General features: G+C 35.9%; 1 protein-coding gene across 1 annotated transcript; it reads left to right on the top strand.

The window, feature by feature from the left end:
* The first annotated feature begins 601 nt into the window (after positions 1–601).
* LOC135213834 (sodium/potassium/calcium exchanger 1-like) lies at positions 602–5,023 on the top strand. The gene is made up of 7 exons (XM_064247938.1): positions 602–614; positions 1,146–1,250; positions 1,341–1,454; positions 1,677–2,003; positions 2,342–2,575; positions 3,260–3,362; positions 4,900–5,023. Exons 1-7 carry the CDS (start codon positions 602–604, stop codon positions 5,021–5,023), a joined length of 1,020 nt encoding a protein of 339 aa, XP_064104008.1.
* Positions 5,024–22,124: the final 17,101 nt, after the last annotated feature.

The raw sequence follows: 22,124 nt of genomic DNA, 5'->3' as shown, positions 1-22,124 counted from the left end.
GTAGAAGGTTGAAATAGAAGCAGAAGTGAAGCAGAAGCAGAAAATAGAAAGGTGAAAATAGAAAGCAGAAGGTGAAGCAAGAAAGTAAGAAAGGTGAAATAGAAGCAGAAGGTGAAGCAGAAGTAGGTGAAATAGAAGCAGAAGGTGAAGCAAGAAGAAGCAGAAGTAGTAGAAGGTTGAAAATAGAAAAGCAGAAGGGTGGGAAGCAGAAGCAGAAAGTAGAAGGTGAAAAATAGAAGCTGAATAGTGTGAAGCAGAAGTAGAAGTGAATTAAAGCAGAAGTGAAGCAAGAAGTAGAAAGTGAAATAGAAGCAGAAGGTGAAGCAGAAAGTAGAAGGTGAAAATAGAAGTAGAAGGTGAGCGAAAGCAGAAGTAGGCAAAATAAAAAAAGCAGAAAGGTGAAGCAGAAGTAGATGAAAAAGGTAGAAGGTGAAAAACAGAAGCAGAAAGGTGAAGCAAGAAGAAGGTGCAATAGAAGCAGAAGGTGAAGCAGAAGTAGAAAGGTGAAATAGAAGCAGAAAAGGTGATAAGCAAAAGAAGTAGTGGAAAGGGTGAAATAGAAAGCAGAAGGTGAAAAGCAGCAGAAAAGGTAGAAGGTGAAATGAAAGCAGAAGGTAAGCAGGAAGGTAGAAGGTTGAAATAGAAGCAAGAATGTGAATGCAGAAGTAGAAGGTGAAATAGAAGCAGAAGGTGAAGCCGGAAGCAGAAAAGTAGAAGGTTGAAAATAAAAGCAGGGAAGGTGAAGCAAAGAAGTTAGAAGGGTTGAAATAAGAAGCAGAAGTGAAGCAGACGTAGAAGGTGAAAATAGAAGCCAGAAGGTGAAATAAAGAAGCCGAAGTGAAGGCAGAAGTAGAAGGTGAAAATAGAAAAGCAGAAAGGTGAAGCAGAAACGTCGAGGTTGAAGAAGCGAAGGGAAGCAAGGACGCAAGAAAGTAGAAGGTGAAAATAGAAGCAGAGGTGAAATAAAGCAGAAGGTACGAAGGTGAAATAGAAGCGAAGGTGAAGCAGAAGTAGAAGGTGTGAATAGAAGCAGAAAGGTAAAGCAGTAAAGAAGTAGAAGGTGAAATAGAAGCAGAAAGGTGATAGCAGAAATAGAAAGTAGAAAATAGAAGCAGAAGGTTGAAGCAGACGTGAATGTGAAATAGAAGCAGAAGGTGAAGCAGAAGTAGAGGTTGAAATAGAAGCAGAAGGTGAAGCAGAAGCAGAAGTAGAAGGTGAAATAGAAGCAGAAGGTGAAGCAGAAGTAGAAGGTGAAATAGAAGCAGAAGGTGAAGCAGAAGTAGAAGGTGAAATAGAAGCAGAAGGTGAAGCAGAAGTAGAAGGTGAAATAGAAACAAAAGGTGAAGCAGAAGTAGAAGGTGAAATAGAAGCAGAAGGTGAAGCAGAAGCAGAAGTAGAGGGTGAAATAGAAGCAGAAGGTGAAGCAGAAGTAAAAGGTGAAATAGAAGCTGAAGGTGAAATAAAAGCATAAGGTAAAGCAGAAGTGGAAAGTGAAATAGAAGCAGAAGGTGAAGCAGAAGTAGAAGGTGAAATAGAAGCAGAAGGTGAAGCAGAAGTAGAAAGTGAAATAGAAGCAGAAGGGTGAAGCAGAAGTAGAAGGTGAAATAGAAGCAGAAGGTGAAGCAGAAGCAGGAAGTAGAAGGTGGAAATTAGAAGCAGAAAGGTCGAACAAGCAGAAGTAGAAGGTGAAATAGAAGCAGAAGGTGAAGCAGAAGTAGAAGGTGAAATAGAAGCAGAAGGTGAAGCAGAAGTAGAAGGTGAAATAGAAGCAGAAGGTGAAGCAGAAGCAGAAGTAGAAGGTGAAATAGAAGCAGAAGGTGAAGCAGAAGTAGAAGGTGAAATAGAAGCAGAAGGTGAAGCAGAAGTAGAAGGTGAAATAGAAGCAGAAGGTGAAGCAGAAGTAGAAAGTGAAATAGAAGTAGAAGATGAAGCAGAAGTAGGTAAAATAAAAGCAGAAGGTGAAGCAGAAGCAGAGGTAGAAGGTGGAATAAGAAGCAGGAAAGGTGAAGCGAGAAGAAGGTGAATAGAAGCAGAAGGGAAGCAGCAGAAAAGAGTAGAAGAAGGGGAAATAGAAGCAGAAGGTGAAGCAGAAGTAGAAGGTGAAATAGAAGCAGAAGGTGAAGCAGAAGTAGAAGGTGAAATAGAAGCAGAAGGTAAAGCAGAAGTAGAAGTGGAAATTAGAAGAAGAAATGTGACGCAGATATTAGAAAGGTGGAAATAGAAGCAGAAAGGTTGAAAGGCAGAAGAGAAGTAGAAGGTGGAAATAGAAGAAGAAGGTGAAGCAAGAAGTAGAAGGTGAAATAGAAGCAGAAGGTGAAGCAGAAGTAGAAGGTTGAAATAGAAGCAGAAGGTGAAATAGAAGCAGAAGGTGAAGCAGAAGTAGAAGGTGAAATAGAAGCAGAAGGTGAAGCAGAAGTAGAAGGTGAAATAGAAGCAGAAGGTGAAGCAGAAGAAGAAGGTGAAATAGAAGCAGAAGGTAAAGCAGAAGTAGAAGGTGAAATAGAAGCAGAAGGTGAAGCAAAAGCAGAAGTAGAAGGTGAAATAGAAGCAGAAGAAGGTGAAATAGAAGCAGAAGGTGGAAATCAAAAGCAGAATTGAAGGTGAAAGAAGCAGAAGGTGAAGCGAAGTAGAAGGTGAAATAGAAGCATAAAGGTGAAGCGAATCAGAAGTTGAATCAGAAGCAGAAGGTGAAATAAGAAGCAGAAGGTGAAGCATGAAGTAGAAGGTTGGAAATAGAAGCCAGAAGGTAAAGCAGAAGTAAAGGTTGAAATTCAGAAGCAGGAAAGGTGAAGCAAAGCAGAGTAAGGAATTGGTAAATAGAAGCAAGAAGGGTGAAGCAGAAGTAAGGGTGGAAATAGAAGCAAACGGAAGGTGAAGCAGAAGCAAGTAGAAGGTGGAAATAGAAGCAGAAGGTGGAAGCAGAAGTATTAAGGTGAAATAGGAAGGCAGAAAAGGGTAAGCATTAAAAAGTAGAATGGTGAAATAGAAGCAGAAGGGTGAAGCAGAAGCAGAAGTAGAAGGTGATAAGAATCAGAAAGGTGAAGCATAATTAACGAGGTTGAAATAGAAGGCAGAGGTGGAAATGAAGCGAATGTGAAGCAGAAGTATAAGGAAAAAAGGGGGAAATAAGAAAGCAGAAGGTGAAGCAGAAGGTCAGAACGGTTGAAATAGGAAGCAGAAGGTTGAAGCAAGAAACACAAAGTAGAAGGTGAAAGAGAAAGCAGAAGAAGTGAAGCATAAAGGTAGAAGGTCAAATTAGAAGCAGAAGGTGAAGCAGAAGTAGAAGGTGAAATAGAAGCAGAAGGTGAAGCAGAAGTAGAAGGTGAAAATATGAACAGCAAAGGTGAAGCAGAAGCAGAAAGGTGAAAGTGAATAAGGACCAAGAAGGTAGCAAGCAGAAGTAGAAGGTGAAATAGCACAGAAAGTAAAGCATAAGTAGAAGGTGAAAATAGAAGCAGAAGGTTAAGAAAGAATTCGAAAGTTAAACAGAAGCAGACAAGGTGGAAGCAGAAGGCAAAGAAGTAGAAAGGTGAAATAGAAAGCTGAAAGTGAAGCAAAGTTAGGAAGTGAAATTGAAGCGAAGGTGATGCAAAGTAGAAAGTTGAAATAGAAAGCCAAAGGTAAAAGCAGAAGGTGAGAGGGGAAATTAATGAAACGCAGAAAAGGTGAAAGCGGAGAAGTAGAAAGTGGAAATGGAACAAAGTTAAGCAGAAGTAGAAGGTGAAATTAAAGCAGGAATGGTGAAGCCAGAAGTAGAAGGGTGAAATAGAAAGCAGAAAGGTTTAAGCAGACAAGGCAGAAAGTAGGAAAGGTGAAATAGAAGCACAAGGTTAAAGCAGAAAGGTAGAATGGGTGAAATAGAAAGCAAAGAAGGTGAAAGCAGAAGTAGAAATGGAAAATAGAATCAAGAGGTGAAGCAGAAGGTGAAGTGAATAGAGACCAAAGGTGAAGCAGAAGTAAGAAAGTGAAATAGAAGCAGAAGTATAAGGTTTGAAATTAAGAAACCAAAAGGTAAAGACAAGGAATTAGAAGGTGAACATAGAAGCCAGAAGGCGAAGCAGAAGTAGGAAGGTTGAAATAGAAGCCCAGAAAGGTGAACGCAAGAAGCTAGAACGGTTGAAATAAGAAGCAGAAGGTGAAGCAGAAGGTAGAAGGTGATAAATAGAAACAAAAGTAAGCAGAAGCGAAGGTGAAATTAGGAAGAAGGTGAAAGCAGAAGCATGAAGTAGAAAGGGGAATGAAGAAGTTTAAGCAGAAGGAGAAAGGTCAAATAGAAAGCAGAAGGCGGAAAAGCAGAAGTAGAAGTGAATAGAAGCAGAAAAAGGTGAATCAGAAAGTAAAGGTGCAATAAAAGCAGAAGGGTGAAGGCATAAGTAGAAGGTGGAAATAGAAAGCAAGAAAGTTGAAGCAGAAGGAAGAAGGTGAAATAGAAGCAAGAAGGTTGCAAAGCAGAAGGTATAAAGTCAAATAGAAGCAGAAAGATAAGCGAAGTAGAAGTGAAATAAAAGCGAAGGTTAAAGCAGAAGTAAAGGTGGAATAGAAGCAGAAGTTGCAAGCAGAAAGAAGGTGAAACTAGAAGCAGTCAAGGGTGAAGCAGAAAGTAGAAAGGTGAAACAGAAGCCGAAGGTGAAAAATAGGAAAGCAGAAGGTGAAGCACGAAGGTAGAAGGTGAAACTAGAAGCAACAAGGGTGAAGCGAGAAGCAAGGAAGTAAAGGTAAAGAAAAGCAGAAGGTGAAGGCAGAAAGTAGACAAGGTTTAAATAGAACAGGAAAGTGAAGCGAGAATAGAAGGTGAAATAGAAAGCAAAAAGTTGAAGCAGAAGTATAAGGTGAAATAGAAGATCAGAAGGTGAAGCAGAATTGTAGAAAATCAGTGAAATACGAGCATAATGGTGACAGCGAATCAGAAGGTGAAATAGAAGCAGAAGGTGAAGCAGAAGTAGAAGGTGAAATAGAAGCAGAAGGTGAAGCAGAAGTAGAAGGTGAAATAGAAGCAGAAGGTGAAGCAGAAGTAGAAGGTTGAAATGGAGAGCGCAAGGTTGAAGTCAGCAAGTAGAAGGTGAAATCAGATATGCGAGAAGGTGAAGCAGAAGTAGAAGGTGATAGAAGCAGAAGGTGAAGCGAATAAAGGTGAAATAGAATCAGAGGTGAAGCAGAAGAAGGTGAAATAGAAGCAGTAGGTGAAGCAGAAGTAGAAGGTGAAATAGAAGCAGAAAGTGAAGCAGAAGTAGAAGGTGAAATAGAAGTAGAAGGTGAAGCAGAAGTAGAAGGTGAAATAGAAGCAGAAGGTGAAGCAGAAGTAGAAAGTGAAATAGAAGCAAAAGGTGAAGCAGAAGTAGAAGGTGAAATAGAAGCAAAAGGTGAAGCAGAAGTAGAAGGTGAAATAAAGCAGAAGGTGAAGCAGAGTAAGATTGTGAAATAGAAGTAGAAGCTGAAACAGAAGCACAAGGTGAAACAGAAGCTTAAGCAGAAATAGAAGCAGATGGTGAAGCAGGAGCAGAAGCAAGTGTAAATAGAAGCAGAATCCAACGCGCAATCAGGGGAATTTATATCTGGTGATTAGAAATTCATTCCTCTATATAACGTGGTTCGAATCCCACAATAAGCTGTAGGTCCCGTTGCCAAGCAACCAATTGGTTCCTATCCACGTAAATAAAAATCCGATCCTTTGGGCCGGCCCTAGGAGAGTTATCAATCAGCTCAGTGGTCTGGTTAAGCTAAGGTATACTTAACTTGGATTACTTGGAAGAGGGTGAAACTAAAAACGGAGGAAGCTCAGAGGGCAGGATGCTGTTGCTCCAGAATAATACCCCAGTTACTGAAACGGCCAATTGATCTTTTGAATTGCGGCCTCACTACCACTTACTGTCTGATAAAATGAATATTGTTACCACCCTTAACCTGTTTGATTATTTAGAGCCAATGTTGCAGCCTTCTTCCGCTACAAGAGAGCAATACTTTAGCATCAACGGACCAAGTGCATGAATGTTTGATGGAACAAAATGTTGAAAAATAATACAATACCTGTCTTTCTTGGGATGCTTTCCGTGTAGGCCTGACAACTCTTCTTTTAACCTTCAGTTAATAATCAAACATTAAAGATTCACAAAATGCCGGGAATTTGAAAAGACTCTTTTACTTCTGTTTCATTTAAAACCTAATTAAGTCCCTTTAATGTTACGGTTTAATGTTTAAACGACCATTTCAGGAGGCATAAAAACGCTACTTAAATTATATATATGACGATTACGCTTCATAACCCAGCCATCAAATTCCTCTGCGCGAAATAACGTCAAACGTGAAATGAATGTGCTTCATTTACCAATATTTGCTTGTGCAAAGCATAAAAATTTGCATGAATTTTGAACGTTCAAAGACCTGGAAGCATTATCATGTTTTTTCATGAAATTAAGAGGAAAAAACTGAAACACGAACAATAGCTTTAGGGAAACCAATCCAAAACTGCTAACTATTTATCACATCAAAATGAAAAAAAGTCTTCTAAAATAACTTTACAGAAGATAATTATATGAAATACAAAAACAAAAGTAAAGAAGTACAGGAAAACATATGAGAGAGAGAGAGAGAGAGAGAGAGAGAGAGAGAGAGAGAGAGAGAGAGTATTATACATACGTGATAGCAAACAAGAAGGAAGCAGCAAGGATATGAAGAGACTATTTTTACCTAGAGAGGAGAGAGAGAGAGAGAGAGAGCGAGAGAGAGATAGAGAGAAGAGACAAGAACGAGAGCACACAAGAAGAAAAGTAGGGAAGGAAGTAAACAAAATTAAAGAGTAAGCAATGAAAATTTCTTATTCAACATTCCCATCTATTCTTTGACGAACTATATTCCCTCACCATCTCCTCCTCCTCTTCTTCTTCTTCTTGATCTCCCAGTTGAAAACGCCAGAGCAACTTTTCGACATGCTAATGAACTCCCAGCATCGATGTTTGTTTTCATTTGGTTTGTTAATGAATATTTAATGATGTTTGCGTACTTGAACCACATTATGACGCCCGAGGGGAGACAATTAAGGAATTGCTTTCGGTTCCTTTTAAGCAACGACCGTCCTGTTAATCACCCTCTTTCCTCTTTTTGTCAGTCTGCTCGTATGCAAATGGTTTGTGGACTCTCAGACTTTTTATTTCCCTTTATACATAGATTACATATGTATATATATATATATATATATATATATAATATATATATTATATATATATATATATATATAATATATATAGGTGTGTCTGAGAGAGAGAGAGAGAGAGAGCCAGAGAGAGAGAGAGAGAGAGAGAGGGGCGCAAGCAATCTTCCGTCACTTAGTTACCCCCAAAACAATGACAGCTGATAAATGTAATTCCTTCGGTGGATGGATTCTATAATTAATAATCCGGTATAAAAAACCAGAGCATTTTTTTTTTCATCAACATCTATAAAAGACTTTACAAGCGTTTTGGAATCAACCACTTAAATAGCTAACTTCAAAAGTTACTGTTCTTTAATAAAAAGTTCCCGAGCGGCGAATTCCTATATCTTCTTTTAAACAATGTTCCTAAATTTTGCTATTTTCAAAAAATTTAGTTTAAATTAATGTAAAAAAAAAGGCAGAAATTCTTAGACCAATCTCTCTCTCTCTCTTTCTTTCTCTCTCTCTCTCTCTGTCCTTGACCAGCTTGATGTTTACTTTAAGATTCTCTCTCCTCTCTTTCTCTCTCTCTCTCTCTTACTTTCTGTCCTTACAAGCTTGATGTTGCTTGGGATTCTCTCTCCCTCTCTCTCTCTCTCTATCCTTACCAGCTTGATGTTGCTTAGGACTCTCTCTCTCTCTCTCTTTCTTTCTTCACGAGCTTGATGGTGCTTAGGGCTCTCTCTCTCTCTCTCTCTCTCTCTCGTCACTGGCCTTGGTATTCACTTGGTATTCATTATGAGGGAGAGTGTGGCCCATGGAGGAGAATTGGTTGTGGCGAAGGTCAACAAAGGAAGTCTGTTTGTCTTTCCGGATGCCTTTGTTTGCATATGGCAATTAATATAGACTTTTGAGGAGTGGAGAACACTGCCCTCTCCCCCCTACCCTCCGTCAACCCCTTCTCAAAACCCGCCCTACCCCCACCGACACCCAACCTCCTTCCACGTACCCACCCGCCTCTTTTAAGCCCAGCAAGTTTACATTCGAGGCCTCGTGTCGAGGATATGAAAACGGCAATTATTCCATCAGGCTAGTTTTCTTGCAGTGTGTTGGTTTTATGCCAGAACGGGGTACTTTTTTTGCTTTTTTGTTGTTTTCTTTGCTCTCTGCTTCTGTGGCCGAGGAATGGTGGTGGTGGTAGGGTGGGGTGGAGTTTGGGTGGGGATTATTATTTGAGGTAAATCTTGAGAGAATGACAAAATATTTGATAATATCCTAAAAAATCATAATCTACAATTAAGAGCTTCTTGATACTCCTAAAAATCAATTTAAAATTAAGAGCTTCGTAATACTCCTAAAAATCAACATTTAAAATTAAGAGCTTCGTAATACTCCTAAAAATCACCATTTAAAATTAGGAGCTTCGTAATACTCCTAAAAAATAATTATATATTGTTAAAAGCTTCGTAATACTCATAAAAAAATCATGATTTAAAGTTACGAGCTTCGTAATACTCCTAAAAATCACGATTTAATATTAAGAGCTTCGTAATACTCCTATAATATATGTTTCAAATTTAAGAGCTTCGTAGTACCGAGTAAATCGCTCACACAATACATTCATACATTCCATACATATGCTAATACTCACTAAAATCATAAACTAATTCTAGCAGAGTATTTCCATAATTGAATTTCATTCTTACCATGAGCCTCATCATACTTATCACACATTTTATGGAACGCACCAAAGGACCATTAATTTTCATAAGCAGAAATAATTATCAATACCGTATAACCATAAATGGAACACACATAATAAAAAATAAATACATAACTAATCTAGGTAAAGTGCCCTTGAGTGTATCCTCAACCACAGCTTTGGGCCAGATGCTATCCCAAGGTCGTGGGCTGAAAAACACTGGTAATTGGTCATCACCTAATAGACACAAACAAAATACACCAATTAATTCGCATAAACAAAATTGAAAGGAAGCAATGTTTATATCGCCGCCTGCTGCCCCAATGGAAGTAATTTATTTTTCCGAAAGATTGGTCATGCCTGGCCATTTCTCATAGATCAAATATTTTCTTCCATATTTCTGGTGGTCAGTGACAGAGCACCTATGGTTGATGAAATTAGCGAGGGAGAATTTCGAACGATGTCCTGAAACAAGAATGAATTTATTCCTTTTCCTGAATAAATCATATCAAACAAATACATAATAAAATAAATAAATAAATAAATAAATAAGGGAGAGGGAGAAACTGATGCATGCTTTCACTAATGTCAAAACTATTCTAAGACTTTTAGACCTACTGGTCTGCTATTGAAAGTGTTCTGTGAAGGTAAACTGAAGAGGCCCATAGTAAATATGTTTAAATATTTTTTTTTATTCAAAGTATATCGCAGATGAGAGACTGGACATGATCAGAACCTCATCATTTTATTTATAAAATTGGCGTAACAAAAAAAATAAAATAAATAAATAAAATAAATATTTATAACAAAAGGAGGTTAAGCAAGCGTTTCTTGCACAGGAACATCTTAGTCTGTTGCCTTAACATAATCTCGACAAAAGTTACATCAGAATCCGGAAAAAAAGGGTTGACCTCGATATCAGGAGAAATCAGCTCACTGGAAATGACGTTAGAAAGTTAAAAGCGTTGCATGCTTGAGAAATTTATATAGATTTAGACCGCCCTTTCTGCAGTTGCCTGAGGGAAGTGGCGCAAACACTACCCAGGTCACAAAACATGAAGAAAGGTTCAGTGTTCCAAAAGAGCGTTGCGTAGAATCTGCGAGTCTATATTGGTCCTGTTTTGGAATCTCTCTGTTCTGGCTCTTTACTCTAAGAATCTCAAAAGTTAATTTAGGGTCACATACTAGTCAAGTGCATTCCAAAAAGGAAGTTCACACAAAAACACATACATACATAGATTTCCATTATATATATATACATATATATATATATATATATATATATATATATATATATATATATATATCAACTTTATCACTTACACAATTGTTCTGTGCAGTAATGCAATTACTAACGGACCTCATTGAAACTGGATGGTATCAAGAGGATTTATTCATTAAAAAAATATTACAAGCTTTCTTGGCAATGAGGACTGTTATTAGCCCAAGGAGAGCTTGTATATAAACATTTGTTTAAATAAATATCTCCGCCAGATACCATCCAGTTTCATGAGGTTCCCCGTTAGTAATTATATATATATATATATATATATATATTATATATATATATATATATATATAATATATATATATATATATATACGTAGAATTTTACTAATTTTACTACACACAACGCCTCCTAACTTCTCGATCCCATTCACAACATTAAATCCAAATTAAATAAACATTGACGCCAATCGCAGGATTCGAGCACGAAATACGGCACATCCGAACAAGTTCACGATAACCACCTGACCATAGCGTCAGAATTTCTTCATCTGCTTCTTCTTTTGGATTTCAGGTTTTGTAGTGACAAGCGTATCCAAAAAAAGTGTGATGAAATGGCGAAGTTGAGAGGGCACTGGTTATTCAATCGTTTATGTATTATGTATGTATGTATATTATATGTATATATATATATATCATATATATATATATATATATATATATATTTATTTATATATATATTATATAGATATATATATATATATATATATATATATATATATATATTGACATCATTGCTATGCCCAAAAAATAAAAAATAAAACTAATAAAAAAATAAACGGATGTACCAACTGGCACACCATCGCAGCAAGTAGTACAGCATTTGAATAAAATAACGATAGTCGTAACTCTGCGTCGGTCAGATGGGACCTTCAACTGCCAAATAACATGTAGATGCTGACCCTCTCCTCTGCGCTCAATCGTTGGCTGGAAACAGATACGAAGTTCGTTCTTTTGTAGAATAATACAATAAGCGATGATTATGGGAAACTTTAATGGCACCCTCGATGCCACTTGCATTCTGGAAAGCTAACGCAAGGGTTGGGGGGGAGGGGGGGGGGGGGTAATAGGGTGGGGTGGGGTTGAGGGTGAGTGTTGGTTTAATGCCAACGGAAGCTACAGAAAGTTTGGACATTAAATGAACTTAACTGGGATCTTAACGCCAATGATGCTGCTTTATTCTAAGTATGGAGAGGTCTCTTAAGCAGTATACGATACATATTTATCTTGAAAACTCCTTGGCTAAATGAGAGTGGTCAGATCTCCTTTGGGGAGAGGTTCTTCAGTATCTCAAACGTAAATCACAAGAGGAATGTCAGCTAGCTCATGTATGTTTGATACAACTGCAGGAAGCCGATTATTCCTATTACCGTGGAAAAATATTGAAAATGTAATATGGAGATATTTTCAGAACTAAATCTGTCAGGTAATTTTCTCTTATAATCTATATATTGTCTCTGCTCTGAACTATACTTAGTGTCAAAATCATTGAATGTAAAAGAAACACTTGGATGAACTACTTAAGTGTCAAAATCACTGGATGTGAAAATGACACCTGGATCTGAAACTAAACCCAGAATAAAAAGGTACCGTGTGACGAGGAAGACTACTTTGCACTGATAGACCTTTCCTAATACCCTTCAAAAACAACAACAACAACAACCACAAAGTAGTTGTAGGCTTACTCCCCGAGTAAGAAAACATGTTATGACCAGAGTCAATATCATCCAGAACTACCCATGTGACCCCAGCTGGAGGATGTCCTGGAAGATAATTTCCAGGATGCGGAGGAGATATTCGGCCGCAGCGAAGGCTTATTTCCGATCGGGCCATAAAGTGAAGATCATAATCCAGCCAGGAATGCAGTGTATATCAGGCGCAGAATTTTCCCAATTTACCTGAAGGCCGTATTAGGTACGTATGACACGGTTCAATTAGAAGGTGTTCGTCGTACTTGGGCAAAAGTACTCCTTTGTTTAATGATGGCACGGCTTTTATGTCTGCTGTTCGCTTACCTAAAATGTTCCATTATATTTTAATTGTAAAATATTTGTTTTTCATTTTGTTAGATATATTTGTTCAAAAGTTATATTCTAATTGTAAAATATTCGCTTTTCATTTTCCTAGGAATATATCTGTCCAAAAATGATGTTATTGAAGTTTATAAGTTTGTATGCTTTTTTTAAACCGCAATAAGTTTGGCTACGTTCACTCAAGATTTTTTAAAATTTAAATTTCATCTATTATCAATTTTTAACAAATCACTTCTAATTAACTATAAAAACTATACTGCCAGTAATGTGCTGTAAATTGCCTAACATTTCCACTGCTTGCCAGTGCTGATGTCGTATTTATAATCGTAAATGACAATACTGGGGTTACTATTTATTTTCTCTGAAACTTGCTAGAGATTTCTTAAAATAATGATCTTTGAGAAAACGAACATACTAAGTCTTCGAACACAAACTTCCTAATTATCCTTAGCTATGAATTATACCTCAATGCGTTAAAAAAATAAAGCTTACTTATTATACCACAAAGACATCTAGGTTAGGACGCTCAGTCTCTCATTCGATTTTTTTACATCAAACATCTCAAAAGACAAAGGTGCGCAATAAAATAAAATAAAAACACTGGACACGAAAATAAAGCCTTGCATACAAAATAACTTTCATAAAAGTTTAGGAGAATATATATGAATGTTCACGGACTATACCATGATCATAAAAAATGCTCTGGAATACGGCTTTTACTGGAGAAAACATAATTTAAATGCCGATAATAGAATAATTTCTTAAGGGAAAAGTAAAGATTTTATCCAGACGGAACTGAAACATTTAAACTTTAAAACAATGATCTAAAACAATGATCTATTTAAGGTAACATAAGTATCATGATAACTCCATAGGTAATATAAAACAGTTTCCACTTAAACGTAATAAAGAGCTTAATTATTCCACTAATTAAAGAAAACATCCTATAACATTCAAGTATTAGATTCGTATATTAATTAAGTATACATCTGATAAAATCGAAAATATTCAATTATCAATTAATCTGTTATCAGATTCGAATATCAATTACGTATTTCTCTGAAAGAATCGAAAATATCCTTCAACACTCAACTATTTTCTTCTTAGATTTCAATATCAATTAAGCATTTCACTGATAAAATCGAAAATATCCGTCGACATTCAAGTATTCTCTTATCTGATTTGAATACTCATGAAGTAGTTCTCTGACAGAATAGAATCCTTCAACAATCAAATATTTGATAAAGTCGGAAATATCCTTGAACGTTTAAATATCATCAGTATTTCTCTAAAAGATGAAAATACTTCTCTAATAGAAGCAAATATCCTTCGACATCCAAGTATTCTCTTATGAATCAGATTCCTCTAAGAGATGAAAATATCCCTCGACATCCAAGTATCCTATAATGAATCAGATTTGTCACTGGATGGTCAAACCCTCTTCCCCAGCCTCTCGTTCACAGGCGAATCGTCAGAAATCGTCAAATCATTTCAGGATTTTCTCCCGGGCACCCTTCCAGAGGGGCATATTAAGCTGTAGCACAAACAAAGCAAGGAGGCAGTCATTTGCTGGCACTAAGTGACTGAGAGGCTTAAGTGATGCACTGCCTGGCATTCCATGGCATTCCATTCCCATACCAAGGCCATGAGGGATAAATCATGTCTAATCATAGTAATTAAATTGGGGCAGATTTTAATGGAATCTGTCATTCAGTTATTACTCATAACACCTCTTCGATTTCATACAAATATTAATGTTATATTAATCTTTAAGGTAAAAGAACTCCGTAAAATTAATAACAGTATCAATAACTTAAAAAATTATTCGAAATGAATTAATGGAATCTAACGAAGAAAAATTCCGGGATTAAATGTTGATGACGTTTATGACCAATTTAATTACATGGCTTAACAATTGGATTCGATCTCTGTCTCTCACTCTCCCTCTCTAAGAGGCAAATAAAACGCCACAAGATGCTGTTGTAAACAGGCTATTTTACGATGGGTGTATGAACATTCTTAAGTGGGTATCAATAGCAACTGTCTACCCGAGAGATAAACCGAATACCTATTATCGGTAAGTTAGTATACACATCAAAATTCTGTTACTTTATTCTGTGAGCAGAACCAGCCACTGTATCAATTAGGGCACAATAAGTTAGATCTATATAATATATATATATATATATATATATATATATATATACTATATATATAGACTATATATATATATATATATATATATATATTATATATATATTTATATATGTAAAGTACTTGGTCGTTTCACAGGTCACATTTGTAATTGTAAAGACTATTTACTCGAATCCCTCCCAAGGGTCATAGAACCCTTTAAAGATTGACCACATCTTTAAAGGTGCTATTTGTTTTAGATGCTTCTTGAAGTAAGATTATCACTGCACCATCGTGCTTGGGCAAAATCTAATAGATTCCATCTGAACTAACAGCCCACAGGCTTAGAATTTCTCCCTTGTATAGACAAGATCCAATGTGTCTCCAAACCATTACTGCCTGAAAAGAGGTACTTTTTCCCCATTAACAAGGATATACACAAGCAAGCAAGCGCTCACAAATATGCGAAAAAAAGCTCCCTCAGCCATTAGCTATGTTTGAAAAGGCAAACAACAAGCCATGGCACAGACTAACATTAAAAAAGAAAAAACAATAACCTCCTAAAAAGCAACGGCTCATCTCCCCTACGCGCGTAGTAATCCGTGTTTTCGCAAAAGTTCTAAATAAGTTCCCAGTTTTGGTAGACGGGCGAACGACTGCAAAGTAATGACTCAGGAATGATAAACATCCATAAAGCAACTAAACCTTCCATCTTCTACCATTTGCTTTCAAGCATCAGCTGGTGTTTTTACATCTTTTCACTTGTATCTTGTATCCTCATTCGTACCGCTGTAGATGACACGGTTTGCAAGTCAAAGCTAATACTCGTATATACTAAGTAGCCCTATTACACTGAAAGTTTAATATGATGGTTTTCATGAAATGATTCTAAGGAGGAAGGAATTTTTAAAAGCTTTGAGTATAGGTGGCTTTATTTCTATTTTTCACACACCATTCTATCCATATATTCACTCTATTTCTATTTTTTCCCCACCACTCTATCCATACACTAAGGCTTTATTTTATTTTTTCCCACACCAATCTACCCATTTACATTCCCTCTTTATTTCTATTTTTTCCCACATCGCTCCAATCATTAAGGTATTTAAAAGCCCTGGTGACATAACACATTCTGTAACAGACTGACTTTTACACCAAACCAGTCACTCATCCATCTACATACTCTAAAACAAAAACACTCACACACATGCGAAATACAGTGCATAAATGCAGGCTTGTATGCATAATGGAATATTTTAGAATAAATGCATATGTATGCACACAAAAACAATGCATATTATACTGATTTGTTCCAAGTGTTAATATTTCTGTGACAGAGAGATCTAAACTACCTTTCTCATTGTCAACAAAATTCTCACTTACTCGGGGAGTGAGCCTACAAACTACTTTTGTTTTTGTTGTTGTTGTTCTTGTTGGTTTGTTTGTATGGTGTTTTTACATTGTATGGAACCAGTGGTTATTCAGCAACGGGACCAACGGCTTTACGTGACTTCCGAACCACGTCGAGAGTGAACTTCTATCCCAAGAAATACACATCTCTCACTCCTCAATGTAATGGCCGAGAATCGAACCCGCGACCACCGAGGTGAGAAGCAAACACCAAACCAACCACGCCACTGAGGCGCGCGTTGTTTTTGTTGGGAGATAGGTAAGGTATATGGAAAGCCTACAAAGGTCTGAAAATGGTGTTTCGCGTTGAGTTCAAGAAACAGGAATTTTATGATAGCATATTTATGATTTATTTATTAGCATAACAATAAAAAAATAATTAAATAAATAATGTGCATGTTAAACAGTACAGAAAAATTATTTCCAATGAAATATAGCGTATTGATTTTAATTTTCGTTGATGAAACCAAGTTCTATTTTACCGTAGAATTTATCACGTTTTAATTTACATTGAAAAGTTAAGAATACAATGTTTCCAACTTATGCGCAAAGAGGAAAATCTTGCATGCGTCTCGAGTAAGCTGTAGGTCTGATCACGCCTTGTCAAAAACTATATTCATCAAATGAATTTAGCACTGCTGCAAAATCCCCCCCACCCCCTATCTCTTTTTATCCCATCTCTCCTCTTTTATCCACTGTGCCGTCTGGGCGAAAAATTATTTATCCAATTCACGTCAATGGCTTTTCAAGGGTCGAAAGCATTGTTTGTTGCGAGTCGTCGCGTTTCTGAAATTTTTTTTTTTTTTTTTTTTGAACGACGACGATAAAGAATAGTTCTTTGAAATGGGTAAGAAAATTCCCGGAATGGATTAGAATATTTTCGAGCTCTCCTCTATTCGGATATATTGTTAGAAAATCCGAATTTTTGGTCGTAAGTGGAATAACTCGATTAGAGGCGTTCACTATCTGAAACGACTTCGTGATTTTCTATGCAACATTCGTGACGTGCATGCAATGTTGACGCTGCAACATTATGCTATGAAGTTTACGACATTCGGAGGGCAAATGTCATATGTTTGTTTGTTTGGAATACGGCTTTTACTGAAGAAAACATATTTTAAATGCCGATAATGGAATAATTTCGTAAGGGAAAAGTAATGTTTTTATGCCGACGGAACTGAAAAATTTAGAATTAAAAAAGAAGATGACTTTGAGGTAACATAAATATCATGATAATTCCTCTTATAAAAGGCAATATAAAACAATTATATCTTAAAGATACCATAAAGATCTTGAGTATTCCACTAATAAAATAAAACATCTTACAACATTCAAGTATTAGATTAGAATATTAATTAAGTATTTATCTGATAAAATCGAAAATATTCTTCAATTATCAATTAATCTGTTACCAGATTCGAATATCAATTACGTATTTCTCTGACAGAATCGAAAATCTCCTTTAACATTCAAGTATTTTCTTCTTAGATTTCAATATCAATTAAGTATTTCTCCGATAAAATAGAAAATATCGATCGACATTCAAGTATTCACTTATCTGCTTTGATTACTGGAATATCAATTAAGTATTTCTCTGATAAAATCGAAATTATCCTTCAATATTCAAGTATTCTCTTCATAGATTCGAATATCAATAAAGCATTTCTCTGATAAAATAGAAAATCTCCTTCAACATTCAAGTATTCTCTTATCTGCTTTGAATATTAGTGAAGTAGTTCTCTGATAGAATAGAAAATATCCTTCAAACATTATTTACTTGATAAAGTCGAAAATACACTTGAACATTTGAATATTAGCAATATTTCTCTAAAAGATGAAAATATTTCTCTAAGAGATGAAAATATCCCTCGACATCCGAGTATTCTCTTATGAATCAAATTTCTCTAATAGATGAAAATATTTCTCTAATAGAAGAAAATATCCTTCGACATCCAAGTATCCTCTTATGAAGCAGATTTGTCACTGGATGGTCAAACCCTCTTCCCCAGCCTCTCGTTCACAGGCGAATCGTCAGAAATCGTCAAATCATTTCAGGATTTTCTCCCGGGCACCCTTCCAAAGGGGCATATTAATCTGTAGCACAAACAAAGCAAGGGGGCAGTCATTTGCTGGCACTAAGTGACTGAGAGGCTTAAGTAATGCACTGCCTGGCATTCCATGTCATTCCATTCCCATAGCAAGGACATGAAGGATAAATCATGTCTAATCATAATAATTAAATCGGGGCAGATTTTCATGGCATATGTCATTCAGTTATAACTCATAACACCTCTTCGATTTCATGAAAATATTAATGTTCTAATAATCTTCAAAGGTAAAATAACCCCATACAATTAATAACAGTATCAACAACTTGAATAGAAAATGATTCGAAATGAATTCATGGAATCTGACGAAGAAAAATTCCGGGATTAAATGTTGATGACGTTTATGACCAATTTAATTACATGGCTTAACAATTGGACTCGATCTCTGTCTCTCACTCTCCCTCTCTAAGAGGCAAATAAAACGCCACAAGATACTGTTGTAAACAGGCTATTTTACGATGGGTGTATGAACATTCTTAAGTGGGTATCAATAGCAACTGTCTACCCGAGAGATAAACAGAATACCTGTTACCGGTTAGTTAGTATACACATTAAAATTCTGTTACTTTATCCTGTGAGCAGAACCAGCCACTGTATCAATTAGGGGGGCAATATATATATATATTATATATATATATATATATATATATATATAATTATATATGTATATATATATATATATACATATACATATATATGTAATATATATATATATATATATATATATATATATATATATATAATATATAACATATATATATATATATGTATGTATGTAAGTACTTGGTCATTTCACAGGTCCACATTTTCCTAATTGTAAAGACTATTTAATCGAAATCTCTCCCCAAAAGGTCATAGAAACCCTTTAAAGATTGACCACATCTTTTTAGATGCTTTTTGAAGTAAATAAGATTAATAAATCACTGCACCATCGGGCTTAGCCAAAATCTGATAGATTCCATCTGACTAACAGCCACAGACTTAGAATTTCTCCTTGTATAGACAAAGATCCAATGTGTCTCCAAAACCATTACTGCCTGAGAAGAGTACTTTTTCCCCATTAACAAAGGATTGGACTCGATCTCTGTCTCTCACTCTCCCTCTCTAAGAGGCAAATAAAACGCCACAAGATACTGTTGTAAACACGGCTATTTTACGATGGGGGTATGAACATTCTTAAGTGGGTATCAATAGCAACTGTCTACCCGAGAGATAAACGAATACCTGTTACCGGTTAGTTAGGTATACACATTAAAATTCTGTTACTTTTATCCTGTGAGCAGAACCAGCCACTGTATCAATTTGGGGGTGGATGGCAATTATATATATATATATATATATATATATATACATAGACATATATATGTGTGTATATATATATATATATATATATATATATATATATATATATATATATATATATATATATATATATATGTATGTATGTAAAGTACTTGGTCATTTCACAGGTCACATTTCTAATTGTAAAGACTATTTAATCGAATCTCTCCCAAAAGGTCATAGAACCCTTAAAGATTGACCACATCTTTTTAGATGCTTTTTGAAGTAAGATTAATAAATCACTGCACCATCGGGCTTAGCCAAAATCTAATAGATTCCATCTGAACTAACAGCCACAGACTTAGAATTTCTCCTTGTATAGACAAAGATCCAATGTGTCTCCAAAACCATTACTGCCTGAGAAGAGGTACTTTTTCCCCATTAACAAAGGATATGCACAGGCAAGCAAGCTCTCACAAACTATGCGCAAAAAAAAAATAAATAAATAAAAACTCCCTCAGCCATTAGCTACGTTTGAAAAGGCAAACAACAAGCCATGCTACACACTAACAATGAACAAACAATAACCTCCTAAAAAAGCAACGGCTCATCTCCCATACGCGCGTAGTAATCCGTGTTTTCGCAAAAGTTCAAAATAAGTTCCAAGTTTGGTATGAAGGCGAGCGACTGCACAGTAATGACTCGGGAATGATAAACATCCATAGAGCCACTAAACCTTCCATCTTCTACCATTTGCTTTCAAGCATCAGCTGGTGTTTTTACATCTTTTCACTTGTATCTTGTATCCTCATTCGTACCGCGGTAGATGACACGGTTGCAAGTCAAAGCATAATACTCGTATATACTATAGTAGGCCTATTACACTGAATGTATAATGGTCACCAGACAATAACAGAATGCCATGCTTAATATGATGGTTTTCATGAAATGATCATAAGACAAAACATAATACTTACTCATTTATATATATATATATATATATATATATATATATCTATATATATATATATATATATATATATATATATATATATAATATATATATATAGTATTCCATTCTCCTCACACTGAATCTATAGTAGTTACCAGAAAACAATAGAATGCCAGTCATCTCATACTTAATATGATGGTTATCATAAGGTAATTATATCACACTCAATGACATTATGTCCTCTAACAATGGAATAAATTTTCTTAAACTGCAATGTTTAACCCTACATTATATATTGGCATCACAATCATCATACTTCCTCTTTCCTATCACAAAGGCATTTTGTAATGTGAAATATTGTCAATTGTATATGAGATGATGTATGTTTATTCTCAATTGACTGGAGGAAGAAATTTTTAAATAGCTTTGAGAATAGGTGGCTTTATTTCTATTTTTTCCCACACCACTCTATCCATATATTCAGACTTTATTTCTATTTTTGTTTTTTTTTCCCAACCCACCACTCTATCCGTATTCAGATCCATGTATTCAGACTTTATTTCCATTTTTTCAACACCACCTCTATCCATGTTTATTCAGATCCTGTATTCAAACTTTATTTCTATTTTTTTTTCCCACACCACTCTATCCCATGTGTTTTTTTTCAGACTTTATTTCTATTTTTTCCGGACCACTCTCTGTCCCTACACTAACGCTTTATTTTTTATATTTTTTCCCCACACACTCTTATCCATATATTCAGAACTTTATTTGTTATTTTTCCTCCACACCACTCTATCCATGTAATTCAGACCCCCATGTATTTCAGACTTTATTCTTATTTTTTTCCGGACCACTCTATCCATAAACTAAGGCTTTATTTCTATTTTTTCCCCACACCACTCCATCCATTAAGGTATTAAAAAGCCCTGGTGACATAACACATTCTGTAACAGACTGACTTTTACACCAAACCAGTCACTCATCCATCTACATACTCTAAAACAAATACACTCACACACATGCGAAATATAGTGCATAAATGCAGGCTTGTATGCATAATGGAATATTTTAGAATAAATGCATATGCATTCACTCAAAAGCATGCATGCTGCATACTGATTTGTTCCAACCAAATGTTGATATTTCTGTGACAGAGAGATATAAACTACCTTTTTCATTGTCAACAAATTCTCACTTACTCGGGGAGTGAGCCTACAAACTACTTTGTTTTTGTTGTTGTTGTTGTTGTTGTTCTTGTTGGTTTGTTTGTATTGTGTTTTTACATTGTATGGAACCAGTGGTTATTCAGTAACGGGACTAACGGCGTTTTTTTTTACGTGACTCTTCCGAACCATGTCGAGATGTGAACTTCTATCACCAAGAATATACATCTCTCACTCCTCAATGGAATGGCCGAGAATCGAACCCGTGACCACCCAGGTGAGAAGCAAACACCAAACCAACCACGCCACTGAGGCGAGCGTTGTTCTTGTTGAGAAATAGGGAAGGTCTATGGAAGAGCCTACAAAGGTCTGAAAACAAAAAGGTGTTTTCGCGTTGAGTTCAAGAAACAGGAATTTTATGATAGCATATTTATGATTTATTTATTAGAGTAAAAATAAAAAAAACTAATTAAATAAATAATGTGCATGTTAAACAGTACAGAAAAATGATTTCTAATGAAATATAGCGTATTGATTTTAATTTTCGTTGATGAAACCAGGCTCTATTTTACCGTAGATTTTAGCACGTTTTAATTTACGTTGAAAAGTTAGGAAAATAATGTTTCCAATTTATGTGTGAAGAGGAAAATCTTGCATGCGTCTCGAGTAAGTAAGCTGGAGGTCTGATCACGCCTTGTTAAAAACTATATTCATAAAATGAATTTCGTACTGCTGCAAATCTCCCCCCCCCCCCCAACCCCTCCCCCTCCCCCCCCCCACCCCCTCTCTCTTTTTATCCCATCTCTCCTCTTTTATCCACTGTGCCGTCTGGGCGAAAAATTATTTATCCAATTCACGTCAATGGCTTTTCAAGGGTCGAAAGCATTGTTTGTTGTGAGTCGTCGCGTTTGTGAAAAACTTTTTTT

Source organism: Macrobrachium nipponense, chromosome 43 (assembly GCF_015104395.2).
Source record: "Macrobrachium nipponense isolate FS-2020 chromosome 43, ASM1510439v2, whole genome shotgun sequence".
In the NCBI taxonomy this organism is placed as follows: Eukaryota; Metazoa; Arthropoda; class Malacostraca; order Decapoda; family Palaemonidae; genus Macrobrachium; species Macrobrachium nipponense.
This window is presented reverse-complemented; position numbering and strand designations above follow the sequence as displayed.